The sequence below is a fragment of the Parasteatoda tepidariorum genome, chromosome 6, assembly GCF_982258835.1.
Source record: "Parasteatoda tepidariorum strain Cologne lab strain chromosome 6, Ptep-v5.0, whole genome shotgun sequence".
Lineage (NCBI taxonomy): Eukaryota > Metazoa > Arthropoda > Arachnida > Araneae > Theridiidae > Parasteatoda > Parasteatoda tepidariorum.
In genome coordinates, this window is record NC_141760.1 from 48,995,708 (window position 1) to 49,011,310 (window position 15,603).

At 28.0% G+C, this 15,603-nt stretch overlaps 1 protein-coding gene across 3 annotated transcripts in view; it reads right to left on the bottom strand.

Annotated features, from left to right (window-relative positions):
• Positions 1 to 15,603, bottom strand: part of Larp4B (La-related protein 4B) — a 139,864-nt gene that overhangs the window by 64,757 nt on the left and 59,504 nt on the right. For all 3 annotated transcript variants that reach the window (XM_043040609.3, XM_087165819.1, XM_016060829.4), the window contains exon 2: positions 443 to 569. In XM_043040609.3, the coding sequence (XP_042896543.2) occupies positions 443 to 569 (127 nt within the window). The remainder of the gene's footprint in view (positions 1 to 442; positions 570 to 15,603) is intronic.

Genomic DNA, 15,603 nt, shown 5'->3' on the forward strand with positions numbered 1-15,603 from the left:
TAGCGACGTATTTTTTTTTTTTTTGACACTGAATCTATAGCGAAATCACTGAAAAAAACTCAATGCAATACTAGTAGTATTGCATTTATTCTGTGTTGAACAGCTCGATTTTTTTTATTTTACCCACAAGAGCTTAGTATGAATTAACTAAGGAATAATAATGAAATTGAAATCAGAGACAGAGACAAATGATATTTGATTTATTGAATGAGATATAAATGAGAAAATCAATATTTCATATTTTTAGGGAAAAAATATGATAAATAAACGAAACGTTATTGAAAATGTGCCAATATTCTCCGAAAAAAAAAACAATCGAATATTTATGAGTATTTATTAAATATTATTTTTATTCAATCAAGTCTTATTTTTTTTTCAATTAAAAAATAAAAAAAAAAAAGCTCGTGTTAAGTTGCAGGACACTATCATAAAGCTAACTTACCATTATTGGTAGGTACAGCAGGCTCTACGGGAAAAGTTGATATGAGTGTATCATCGTCTTGTATATTAGTACTGTTTACGGATTCTTTTTCACATATATCTTCAGAGCTTTGACTAGATGGCTTTACCTGCATAAAGTCAAACAACATTGTATTTCAATAAGTAGAAGAACTTAATAATAAAGAACTTTTTAAAATAGCAAAAGTTAAACATTTTTTCCTAACGTGATAATAGTTCATATTTTTTGAATAAAATTATTGACAAAGATTTCGGGTTGTTAACAATGGAGCACCAACAACATATGTAACATAAATTACCATACAATATGAGATTAACACTACATAATTGCATATATATTTTCCACTGAAATTAACAGATAAGTATATAAATCGCCTTTCATGGCCTGTTTAAAATCCAGGCCTACAACATCAAAGTTAGGAAATTGAGCGGGCTTGGCACTACTTACGACGTTTTTATTCATTTATTAACATACAAGGATATAAGTAAGTTTTCAGTGGCCTGTTAAGAGACCCGACCTAAAACGTCAGAGGTAGGTAGTCAAATTGGCTTGACACAGTCTATAATATTTGTATTTATTTGTTTATTAACATACAAGGATATAAATCGTTTTCCATATGGCATGCTAAGAGTCCTCCTGATCTAAAACATCGAAGTTGAGAACTTGAAATGGCTCTACATATTGTCTGGCTTTGTCTGAGAAAACCAATTACGAGCAGGCTGAATTAAAGAATGTATAAAGGTGTATCTTATTATTTCTTTTGTTGAACGACGGAAGTGTTCAACAAAAATTAGAAAATTGGCACTTGAAAGGGGACAAAACAAACAAATACGTTTTCTTAATTACGACACATATCAAGGGTGGTCAGTACAGAACACTCTTTACTTCTGTATTAGCGATTTGGGGCTGAAATGACGAAAATATTGAAGAATAGGAGTATAAGATTGACGTCTAATAAAAGGATATTATATATATATATATATATATATATATATATATATATATATATATATATATATATATATATATATATATATATATATATATATATATATATATATATATGTAAATGCCTTGGTTACCATTAATAAAGTCAGTCAAGACATTTAATGATTATGCTTATTCTTTAATGATAACATGAGTCACACAGACTCTTAAATATTTAAGATTGAACCACACAGGTTCCCAGTTTCACACAGAAACGTATTTCAATTAACTAGTATTATAGTCACTTAGAGTCTTAACCACTAAGGTTATCCGTTTCACTTAGAAACTACTCGGACAGACAATTCCAACTGCCTCCCTTCATTTACATCAAGAAAGTTCTATCCTTTCGTTCAGACGAGCGACATCTGGCGGGATAACATAGAGGTTGTTGTCTCGCTTATTACATATATATATATATATATATATATATATATATATATATATATATATATATATATATATATATATATATATATATATATATATATATATATATATATATATATATATATATATATATATATATATATATATATATATATATATATATATATATAAAAACAGTATCTTATGTATAATATGAGTATCCTATGCACAGAATAGCTTTGGATCGATACCAATTAAAAATATTTACTAAATTTTTTTATACATTATACTTTTCTACAAATAATAAGAAGTTTGCAGCACGAGAAATTTCGAAAAACGGGATTAAAAAAAAGCGAATCGTTGTTAATAAGCTTAATAAAAATATCAAAATGATGATAAATCAATAAATATTGCTTTCGAATATAAACGAGATACTGTAATTAAAAATAAAAAAAATAGTTGCAATTTAGGAAGCCTGGTCGCAATAGTTTGGTCTCCTGACCAAACTATTGGGACCCGGTCCAAAGTTTGGTTCCCTTAATGTTAATTCTATTTTTTTTGTGTTTTTCGCCATATCTCGAGAAATTTTTAAGCGAACTGAAAATTTTCAGACACAATTACAAAATTCGTTTATCCAAAGAAATAAAAAATATTTTTTAGTAAACATTTATTTTTTTATTGTTTTATTTAATAATAGTCGAAAAATTTTGAATTGTAAGGTATAAAGTTTTTCGCATCATTTTAACGAATGCAATTTTACATGGCAAAATACAAAATCTGAGCGAAATCGGTCGGGTAGTTCCCGAGAAATCGCGTTTTAAAAAAGGCGAGTTTTTATTTTTTTGCACACTGTTTAACGAAACACCAGTAAAAATATTTAAGAGTTGTTTACCAATATGATTTCAGTGTAGTCAAGAACCTAATTAATAAAACTTTTGTTTGTTGTTTAGCAGGGAGAACGGTAATTTACGCTTTGCTTCACGAACGATTTTAGGGAAGGACTGATTCACCGGAAGTGATTTAACTCCAGAGAACGTGCACGTGAATCTATATTTATCTCAGTGTGATGATAGAAATACGTTCTCGGAGTTTTCAAACGAAACGCCTTTTAGCAATTTATTATTTTTAACTCGAAAATAAACAAACAATTGAATAATCATATGAGAAAGTGCAATTTCAACATTTAAAAAAAATTAGTTTCTAAATTTTGTATTATTTACAAATTGTCACTGTAAATAATTGCAATTTCGAAAGTGTTTTTATATGTTTTGTTTTTATTAATAAACGATGCCCTAAACCAGTGGTTACCAACTGGCGGCCCGCAGCCCATATCCGTCCCGCGAAGCCTTTTTTTGTGGCCCGTGAACTTGAATGTATTAGTTGTCATTTTTTGCGGACAATTTTCGTAAAAAATCTATATGGGTTTAAAATACTTTTCTTTCGTTAAAAAACCCTTATTTCTTTGTTTCTGTGAAATTTAACATACCAACGGCACAAATTTTTTTTTTTATCAGGTTTTGCACCCAAGAAAATATTTTTTCAAACACAAAAATCGTGCATGTTGCTTAAAAATCTACCTCTAATTTTAATTTGTAATTCAATGCGTTTGTTTTGCACAACTTGATAAAAATCTGACAGTAATATTCAATATTCCTTCAAACATAAATGAGTGCTAGATAAAATTTTGATAAAGTTGCGGCCCGCCATTTGACTGGTGTTTTTAATTGCGGCCCCCGGTCTCATGTAAGTGGGAAACCCCTGTTCTAAGCCAATGCTAAAAAACGTGATAGCTACAGCCCACTTGTGGCTCTTCTAGCATTCATGGTGGGTGGCAGAGGTTTTGTCCAATATTGAAGTATCCCCCTCATTTTTAAAATTTTATTCTTGGTACTTCTCTTGGTATATTCTTTTTGATGCCTCTGGTGCGGCATCAAAAATCAACACTCTAAAATTAAAAATTGTTATATAACTATTCTGAAATTGCATATATATTTAAATGAAAAATTAAATTTTTATTTTTTATTGAGAAGCTGTATGATGGGCAATGTTTGGGATCAAGAATTATCATAGGTATGCGTAATAAGATTATCACTTGATGATGTTTATTTAAAGTTACTGTTTTTTTGTGAATAAAGAATCGGGCTTTAGACAAAGGAAAAATATAGCAAAAAGAAATATAGAAAAATATAAAAAAAAAGACGAAAAAAATTATTTTCGGAACAGTTTCCTAATTTTCAATTTTTTGCTTTAATTTTTCAAAATTAAAACTCCATGCGCCAGTGGTTCCCAAGAGATGTACCGCAGAACCCTGGAGTTCCATGGAAGGATGATATTAGTTCCAAGAGTTAGGATATTTTAAACTAGGAATAACAATATTTATATCTACTCAACTAGCCATAATTTGTATAATATTTCGAAAATTTAAAATATAGATATTTTTTTCAAAAATGTTATATAAAGTAAATTTTGAAAAAAATAAGCATTCTTAAAAATTTGATAAGTATGTCTTATCCAGGTTTTCAGTTCAAAATAAAATAGTTAAATTCAAGAAAATACTAAAAAATAATGGTTACTCCCGATGTTTTTCTGATAACTCTTTTCATCGTTTAAATTTAAAAAAAAGAAGAAAAAAACAACAACAACCTTAAATTAGCTTATTTCATTCATTTTCAGCATATGCATACGCGGAGAAAAAATTCATGATATTAAATATTTCATTCTACGCACTAAATTGTTTCAAAATAATTAGTGGTCTTTATTTATTTAGTTATTTTGATTATTATATTCACAGTGGCAAAGGATTTTTACATCATGCCGGAAGCTCGATCAGTTAGGGTATACAAGCCAAAAAAAAAAAAAAGAAAAAAAAAAGAATTAGAGCCTCTGCTTCATGCATTGTTTTAAAAATAGTTTTGAAATTTCTAGGTATATAAAAAAATGTATTATTGTTAAAACGTTCTTCAGAAATGTTGATAAAATAAGAGAAATTTTTTAGGAAAAATAAAACAACGGACGCGTGAATTGCATTTTAATTTATTAATATCCTTATAGCATAGTACAGTTATGTTCTAATAACTTCAATAAACTAATAACTTTGCTTAAGCATAATTACTGGAAATAGTAAAAAAACTTAAAATTGCAATATTTTTGTCATTTTAATTATTTTTATTTTCATACGTATATGTAATAAAATTATAACTTGCTGGCATTCATTTTTAACTATTGTTTCTTTTGTGAATAAAAAATAATGCTTGAAATGAAAAAAAGAAAGGAAAAAAAGAGTATTTTTGTAATAGTTTAATAGTTTTCAACTTTTCAAAATTAAACCTTAATGCAACAAGTGTTTTACAGAGTTTTGAAATTTTGGAGGTACCTTAAAAAAAGTAAAATTGCTTAATCGATAATTAAAAAATGTTGATAAAAAGGAGAGCGATTTTTCTGGAAAAACAAAAGAAGGAAAACGTGAATAAAGTATTTTAATTCATTAATATCCTAATAATATAGAACAATTGGATTCAATTAAATATAATAATTAACTCTAGCATAATTAACGGAAACATACAAAAGTTCAAAATTGCAATATATTTGTCATTTTAATTGCTTTATTTTATTTAAAGTACAAAACAGGCTCAATAAGAAGAAAAAAAAATAATTAAAAATTTTCGTAGCTACAATCAAACTTGGAAAAATATCAGGAGTAAAGTGAATCCGAACAAACAGCTACACGTGGATTTTTATCAGACGTCATAAGCTAGCGGAACAACTGATAAAATACAAAGGAACATTTGCCTTCGATTATCTAGAACTGTTTTCTCAATGATGAGTTTAGTTTTATGATTCATTCAAATTTATATCACCTAGAATTGAATATGTTAGAAACAATTGCGAACGAGTGACTAAACCATTTTTCTTCAAGATAGAGATCATGAACTGTATCAAAACTTTTAATGCTTCGATCGTGACGCTAATTTATTTAAACTGAAAATTAATCAGAAAGACTTATATAAATACAAAGTTTATTATATTAGCTTATGTTTGCATGCATACTGATGAATATAGAATCGCAATTTAGGTTGACCTAGATTTGGCTAAAGGAATTATTTTTTCAATGAAGGCAAGAAAAAATATTGTATAACTTTATAGAAAGTATGATAATATTTAAAAAAAAAGAGTATTGCCTTTGATAATTTTTTGAGACAATGTATGTCGCTAATACTATTTTTATTTTACTATATTCAATAACGTTTTTATAATTTTTACCTATTGGTTCTGAACTCTTTCCATCAAAGTTTCAAATGTTAATTTTGAATCTTTGTTTATGTTAAAAATCAGCTTCTTTCTTCTTCGTGAAATTGACTTGCAATACTTTTTGGCTTATTGAAAGATATTAATTGAAAAGTTATATTTTTATGATGGTATTTCGCAAAGTTATGAATTGATATTCACAATTTATCTGGCTTAAATTATTGAATTATTTTCTTAGCTTTTTTCATGATATTTGTTGTTATTATTTTAATCTTCCAGATGGCATGCCTTGCACACGCTGACAAAAAAGTGTGGTCAAAATTACCAGAATATGATAAAATTTACCGTGTTTCTGGTTCTATGGGAACACCAAAAATCACGGTAGTTTTTACCTAAAAAGGTTCAATTACCATGCTGTTTGGTAGAAAAGAGGGGTAAAATCTGGTAATTTTATTCTGGTATTTCTTATGAAGTCTTTCTCTGATTTGTGTCGTTTGTCCTTCAACTTGACAAGTGCTTATAACAAACTGTACTTGCCAATAACAAACTGTAAGGACTATACCAAACTGTACAATGTGCCATTGGGAAGCATCCCTCAGGATGATCCGGTGACACCATACATACATCAGATCCCGTTTTCAAGGAGGATACATTCACACACCATCCATCCTCAGATAGTAATTTTGATCCGAATCAGAGTACGATAAATCCAGTACCCTCAAAGGAATTGATTTGTTATAGGAACTTGGGGGACTTTGTGATCCCAACAGATTTAGAGTGCACCAGTCACCATTTTGAATATATTAAAAGTAAATAAATGAAGTGAACAAAACAGAAAGGAAGGAAGGAATAAGTTTCAAGGTATATTTCGAAATGAAATCTATTACATCTTTTATTTTGAGTATAAAAGTTGAAGATAGAATTTCTTAGGCAAGTGAAATTGTTTTTTTTTAATCACACGTAAACTTTTTTTGAACATTTAATGCCACATCGTATTTGAAGCTCTTTCTCTCTTTTTTAAAGTTCATTATTCCCACGTATTCAGTATTACAGTTTCATTATTTCAGGTAGAGATAGATAAGAACTTAAATCTTCAATTAACTTTCAAAAACTAAATTTTATAATTTTTGCCTACGTATAATTTAAAATAAATTTCAAGGCAAGGTTTTGGTTTTAGTGTATATTTACAAATGTACTCGTATACGTACAATGAGAAAAAAAAAGACGAAAGGAAGGACAATTCCGAATAACTTTTGGTGTAATGATTGGATCCTCACGTTCTACGACTCAATCCTAATGGTTTGAGGGGGGTTACCTTAAATATGCTAATTTATTAACGCAGACCAAACTTTTTTTACAATTACGAAAGTTGAGAAATCAGACTCAAAGAAGCATTTTCTTTAAATAAACATACATTTTTTTAATGATGGAATCAGATTTCTGATCTCCAAAATCTAGGGGTAAATGCAGAACTTTTTTAAAAATCCAATTGCTTAGAAACTATTTGATCAATTTCACTCAAATTTTGGATTTTGCCTTACAAAATTACATTTTTAAAAGTGGTGTAAAAAATTGCATACAATAAAATTTAATTCTTTTTAAACTATTATTAAATAAAATAATAAATATTTATTGAAAGTTATTTTTTCAATTCGCTTCTTAAGAGTTTTTTAGAATCTGGCGATATACGAAAAAAGTAAAATTAGCATTAAGAGATCCAAGCTTTGGAACACTCCGCTGACCCTCCTGATCCCTATGTAGACCATATTTCCCAGATTGCGGCTACCTCTTTATTTTGGGGGTCAGAAATCCAAAAAAAAGGTATGTTTATTCAAACAGAATACGTTTTTGTGTCTTATTTCGTAACTTTAAATATCGTCTGCACTAATTAATTAGCATAGTTGAGGTCACCTCCTTGAACCATTAAGATTGAGCCATAGAACTTGGAGATCTGATCATAAGATCAAAAGTTACTCAGGGTGGTCCTCTTATTTTTTTACGTACTGTACATTAATTAGATAATATAATAGTAATTAATCAACAAATCTTTGTCAATAACAAATAAGTAACTATTATTAATAATTATTGGTAAAAAAAATTATTAATTTATAACAAATAGTAATAAAAATATACTTATATAACTATATTAAAGATATAAAACACAAAAAATAAAGCTACATACCTCAAAAAATTTAATGAAATTAATTTCTAAAAATTAATGAAAATTGATCAACTAATTATTATCAATAAATCAATAATAAATTTATCCATATGATTTCATAATCATTTAAATTGGATTTGTAATAGAAAAGAGGTTACAGATTTTATATCACAAGTAATAGCTTTTAATTACAAACTCAGATTGTCCTTGAATTTTATTTTCCTTCAATGAAACTATTAATTAAAACATTCGATTTTAAAGAGTAAACAAACAGTGCAATTTAAAATTTGCAACTAATGTAGACATTGCAGTTTACAATTTAAAAGTTTAATGGATTCTTGAAAATATAATTTAAAAAAAATTTTCGTTGCAAAATTTTTAAACATAAATTTATAGTTTATTAAACAAAAATCACATTTTAAAACGAAATATTATCATTAGACCATTCTTTATATCTATATTTCATTGATATAGTTCATTAATCAATGAAATAAAATATTAATATGCTAAAGAAACCATATCGCTAGAGCAAAATGGCGATTTAGAAACAGTAAAAATAAAATAAATAATAAATATATAATAATTATATAATAAATACATAATAAATATATAATAACAATAATAATAAAGAAAAAAACCAACAGCAAGTTCTTAATTAACAAACCAAACTAAGTAGAATTATCATCAGGTTTTTTTTCCAATACAATTTACGCAAACTACTATTTATACACATCATCAATTATGTTAAATAAATTATACATGTTAAATATACATTTTACCTAAATCATAGATTATATTGAGTAACATATAAATGCAATAAAAAATATAATAAACATAATAAAGATATTAAAAGAAGGATATCAGAACTAATATTTTTTTATTGAAAAATTCCAACAATTTCAAAGGAGACGTGACATTTATTCTGTGGTGAATATATTAGAAATTTACTTATAGATATAATTTCAAAACAGCTTTTAGATGCAGAGTTTACTTATACCTATGGTTTATTGATTATAAAGGGGATAATCTAATTAGTTTAACATGGTTTGGATCATGTTAAGTTTTGATATCCTTCATAATTTAAATAAAATTTACATACTTTGAAAATTCTCAAATTTTAAATAGAAGTTTAGTATGAAGATATACGTACGAAGTGTTTAAAAAAAAACAAAAACGGATTAGATTGTATACATTTTAAAATTTTCGTTTCAAATCAATTACCTTTAGCTGAACATATTTGTCCCAATGCTTAACCTGGAACTGCCATTGATTTAAGTGTTAGATCCAATGTTGTTAAAGTTATGGAATTGTAGATTGTGCCAAGATAAAGCATTAATATCCAAGCAACAACAAGCTTACAGTTGTATTTCGGATTTTAAGTCACAAAACTGTCTGTACGATAGTATATGTATTTTAATAGTACAGAATAGTTTCAGTGCCAGTTTAAACTATATAAGTTCTAGCAATAAAATATATTCGGACTCCGACTTAAGAATGTATTTCAACTTAAATTTATAGTTAGCAATTTATAGAGATTTTAAATATAAATAATATTTTTCAGCAAAGATAGCTTTATAAGATAAGGTTTTCAAAGTTCCAAAGTACACTATAAAAACTGTGGTGGATTCCTATCCGCATTTGGCACCTACCCGTTTTAAAAAACACCTATCAATTTTGAAAAACTCTGAAAATTGTGGGAATGATTACTTTATTTTAAAGTAATACCGAATCGAGTCGTACACTTCAGAGTGTGCAGTTAAATCTTAACACAAATAATTGATAAAGCTTACACCAATCTGCAGCTCGTTGGTGAAGCAGGTTCTGTTTTATGGAGCTCCGAACACATGGCGGCGAATAGAGCATTTTGCTTAAAATGATGGAAGGACATATTTTGAATGAATATAATAAGAACTAAAGAACCATTTTTAGAAGTTTAAATGCGAATAATTCTGTTATTTCTAGGCAGTGACAATATGGTGGTCAGAGCCATGGTGGCTCAGGGGATAGAGCATTCGCTTTCCAATGTGGTGAACAAGGTTCGATTCTCAACGATGGTTGGTCGATATGAATTTCGCACTGACCACAGAGCTGACGTAAAATATCCTCAGTGTTAGACGGATCATGGAGTAGAGAGTTCCCTTGCCATCGGGCTAACCATGAGAGGTTTTTTTGGTTTTAATCTCCATGTAACGCAAATGCGTGTTAGTTTAATCGAAAAATCCTCCGCGAAGGCAAATTTCTCTCAATACTTAATTCAGGAGTTCCTTTGTCTTCTGGATTGGGTTCAGAGTTACAAGGCTACGGAGTTGAGCATTAGCAGTCGTAAACCCATAATTGGTTCGGCTGTTTAACGGGGGCTATAAAATAAAATATGGAGGCTAAGATGGCGATTTGTTTACATTGAAGTGTTTTGAGGAAATGTGAGTTCTTTTTTTCAGATTGAATTGATAAAATGGTCATACTAAGTAAGTTTTAATCTTCTTTACTAATTCTATAAAGAATATTAATTGTGGTCGATTATTTGCGAAGTAATTTCAATTTTCTAGTCGGATTGATGTGAAAAACTATTCTTGTAAACTGTTATAAAATGCATGTATATTTTTAGTTGCATACTAAAGATATTTATGTTCTCATAAGTTTTCTGTCTATAATCATAATCAGTCAATCTCATAAGTCATAATCTGTCAATTGTGCAATATGAAATTATTTTATAATATTTAACTTCTATTTACTTCAGTTTTATTCAAATTCATATTAATATTCTGTGTATGCTGTGTATATGTTTGATCAACAAAATAATTTTGTTTTAAGAAATATTATAATAAATGCATTCAAAATTTATGATTCTTTCCTTAAATTTTATCGTAAAATTAACTTTATACTGATTCTTAAGTGTATCTTATTCTACTATAAATATTAATTTTAGTGTTTCTGAATAACGACGAACGTAACGACGAGTGTAAACGAACATACTAGTTGTTTTACTACATCAGAAATTATCCTTGGTTTTGGTGTAGTGGTGGTGTTTTCTGAGCTAGTGGTTTTCTTTACACCAAATTAGTGTTTATACACCAATTTGGTGTAAAGTAGTTGCCCCATTTTAACATTGAGGTACACCAACATTTTTACTGCGCTTTTTGAAGTGTAAAATTAGTAATTTAATGAACAGAAATCAAAAATTTAATTTATTAAACTTATTTTAATAAGATGCACCATTAAAATCTAACAATAAGTTTAGAGCCAATTAAATACGTCTTTCTGAAATAATTGTTAGGGAATAATTTTTTTTTACAAATAACTATTAGTGATTTTATCTTTATTTAACGAAATACCAAAAAGAGATATAATTATATATTTTCTTTGTAATATTTTTGATTAATTAGTTTACTTACACAGGTATATATATAAAAAAGATTCGCTATCATTTTGTTTTATTTGCATATCTCGAATGCATTCAGTATGTTTAGCTTATCTCTGTTTTCATTAATCTCAACCGTTATTTTGATTATAAATTCTAAGCAAAAGCATATAAATAAAAATATCTCATAATTATCTTGCTGTTAATAAAATAACTTCGCATAATTAATTAATCCATTGTTGAGATAATTGAAAGTAATGCTTAATAATAAGATTCTTAATTTGAATTATAATTTATGCGATTTGATAAGCAATGCTTTTCTTTTCACTTTTGAATAAACTATAATAGCTAGAGCTATTATTTAACGTAATATTAAATTGAAATGTTTATTTTTTTAAGCTATAGGCTTAAATGTCTGGTAGCTGGATCGCTTTGACTTAGAGAACTTTAAATGCGAAAAGCAATATCTTTATGTGGATTATTTGCTTCACATTTATAATATAAAACTATAACGCAATATTATATTGTTATATTTGATTTGTTTTCTGAAATCCCTAACTTATGAACAATGTGCTCTGGTAATGTAACTTATAAACAGGGCCGGGATAGCCTGGTCGGTAGGGCGCTGGGCCTATGTCCGAGAGTTCGTGGGTTCGAACCCCGCCGGCCGAAGACTCCCCGTTTAGTATAGTGACTGATGCACGTTAAATCTGCCGAGTCGCAAAAGTCCTCCATGTTCCCATAACATACCTCTGGGGGTACTGGATTGGAGATCGATCGTTCTGTGATTCAGGGCAAAATTACGATCCGTGGATGAATGGGTCCGCCCTATAAACGGGTGAGACGTATGGTGTGGCAGAAGTCGCCATAGATGGCGCCACTGGAAAACAAGACTATTGCACCCCATCTGCCTAAGCAGGCATATGTCAACAACAACTTATAAACATAGTGTTTCGAATTCACTGTTATTAACTTAGCAAGTTTTTGCATTTAAGCAAGCTTGTATAGAAATATTTTCTGCAGACTCATTTTTCTTATTGAATAAGAAGGGCTAAAACTAGTTGTTTGTTAGAAAACATTCAGTCGGCTAATATATATGTTTCTAGAATTTATGCAAGTAAAAAAAAAATTCGAATGTTTAAACAATCAGCTTGCATGCCAAGACCTAAATACGTTTTTCTTTCTGTAGGAATAATGAACTGGTTTTAAAAAATTTCATTAAATAAACTCGTTTAAATTTTTTTTTATTTTTTCTTTGCTCTGATCAATCTTGATAATTTTCATGCTTAAAAATTACCTTGTTACCCATAATGTACATAATTTTTTTCTAAAAAAATGCTTATTAAAAAGGGTCATGTAATTAGAAAATAAATTGTATAAAGTAATTGCAGTAAATACTTACAATTTTATTTTTTTATCGCCTCTAATCGATTCTTAAATATCAAACTATGCGGATCACGTTAAAGAAATATAAAAATAAGCTAACGAACTTATCTTTTCTTAAAGTATTTTGCTAGTACATTATTTAAAGTAATGAAAATTCTGGGAAAAAATAATGCTTTATTAGACTTATAGTTACTAAAACCGTTAGATAATATTATTAGATATGATATTATTTTTTATAACGAATGAGTCCCGTGAATGTACTTACCCTATGTTGTCGATCTAATTTTAACCAGTAATTTCATGAATTTTTTATGAAAAATTTTTTGGTTGCATTATAATAGATACGTTTCCATATTAAAAAATTAAAAGCGCCGCTACCGCTGTTTTAAGTGTTAAACTTAGTGTAATGTTTTGTCTTGCTGCTCAAAAATTATATTACTCTGAAACTTGAAATTAAAAAGGTGATAAGAAAATGTAAGGATATAAAATGTACAATGGAATAAGAAATTTAACATTCTAAAATTCTTCTTCTTCTTGGGCACTACAGCCTATTACAGGCCAAGGCCGTCCCAATAGCATTCGAAAATTAGTTCGAGAATTATTAGCTGTTAAAAACATTGATGTTAAACTCACTTGAAAGTATTATGCGGGCAACTAAGTCGCGGAATGCAACTAAGGAAAAGAAATTTCTTGGTTCTAAAAGCTCCAGTTTTCTTTATGAAATTAACACTTTTTTTTGAAAACCTAATTTGTTCGAAAGTCGTTTTTAAGTGATTTTTTTTACTAATTTTTCTAACTTTTTTCACTATAAGTTACATTTTTTGTTATTGTGCAAAAACTGTAAGACTTAGTATTTGAAATTGCGAAAGGGTGTAAAATAATGTATAGTAACGATGTAATAATGTAACAATGTCATAATAATAATGAAACATTCGACTATTAGTTTGACTATTATCAATTGTCACATGCAGTTGTACCTTACAAAGCATGATGTTACTAATTTACATACATTGCCCAAACATGCAAAAATCTGTAGCCCAGTGAAATGCAGAAAAAGACGTGTTGAAAGGGTTTCATTTATGTTCTAAAAGTGAGTTTATGTAAAATTTCTATACTGTCGAAAATTATTAAAATTTGAGTGTTTTTTTATCCAATTTTTTCAACTTTTTTGATATTTTTACTTTAAATATTTATCCATTGTTGCAGAATGTCTCGTGTTTAACTTTATGTTAAGAGCTACAAAATAAAAAAATAAAAAAAATGATAATAATAATAAAATTAAAAACAGAGAAATTGGGTGTTGCCAGACACAAATCTTAATATTTATTTAGAGTTTTTTAAAAACATAACAGATTCAAAAGAGATAAAAACCATTTCCAATTTTAACTGTCATATAACACAGCTAAAAGAAAGAAAAAAAGAAAAACATATTCTATTTGGGCACACTGTATTTTGTCGTACTTCAGGAACATCTTAAGTGAATTAAAAATTTTTTGTACACAATCATAAAATTCATTTATCCGAAAATAAAACCCTGTACAAAAAAATCTTTAATAAATATTTTTTTAATTCATAGGAATCAAAATCATTCCAATTCATAGGAATCAAAAAAGAGTATAAAATTTCAGTATAAAGTTATGAAATTTCAAATACCTTTAATTCTTAAAAACTACTCGATTAATTGGAATGAAAAGTAGGGGAGAGTGGGGTCAATTGTAACAGGGTACGATTGTAACGGAGCAAAAATTTCGGGTGTCCGGTTCTAGATTTGGTTCCTAGGTGGCGCACAAGGTGTATTTAATAAATCTACGTGTACACCCCTGCTGGCAACCATTTTTATGTACTTTTGAAAGAATTACATCACAGAAGATATTTTCACTCTACGTAAGTACTTTTTTTGGCATTGGAATATTATATTGTAACAAAGTAATTTTGTTTAAACAAATAAAAATTATTAACCGAATATGTAAGTGGACACCTTAATTAACATTTCAATAAAAAAATTAGTTTTGTTAATTAACTAGTATTGTTTTTAACAAATGAAGCTGAAATGGCGTCTTGGGGACGATTGTAACAATAAGTAAAGGGACGATTGTAACATCTGAAAATAAAATTTATAATTTCAATTGCAATTGTTTAACACCTTAGGTTCCATTTCTTATGTTTACAAACCATTACTTAACTCTTTAAGAGCCACCAATAGTTTCCTATATCATTTACATTTCGTTGCATGTGCATTATTTTATTTGTCACCTTTCACAGCATAAATTAAAATTTTTAACCCCTTAAAATTAAAAGTTTAACCCTTTAGGTCTCTGCTCATTATTACTTTTACTCCTAAAATATCACTACTATTTTGATAAAAAAAAATATCACAACTATGATAATATGTATAATTAACTATGTTTTAGTTGAATTTATGAACTGTTACAATTGACCCCGTAAGTGGGGACAATTGTAACAAGTGCACGACTGTCAAAAATTGTTAATAACTAATATAATAACATTTAAAATAAGGTATTTATTTATTTTTTCTAGTTGAGGATAGTCTACTTTACTCGTCTGTCAAATAATACTAATAATATATTGGATTTTTTGTTAGCTAAAAATAGTTAAGTAAAAAATGTTACAGTTGACCCC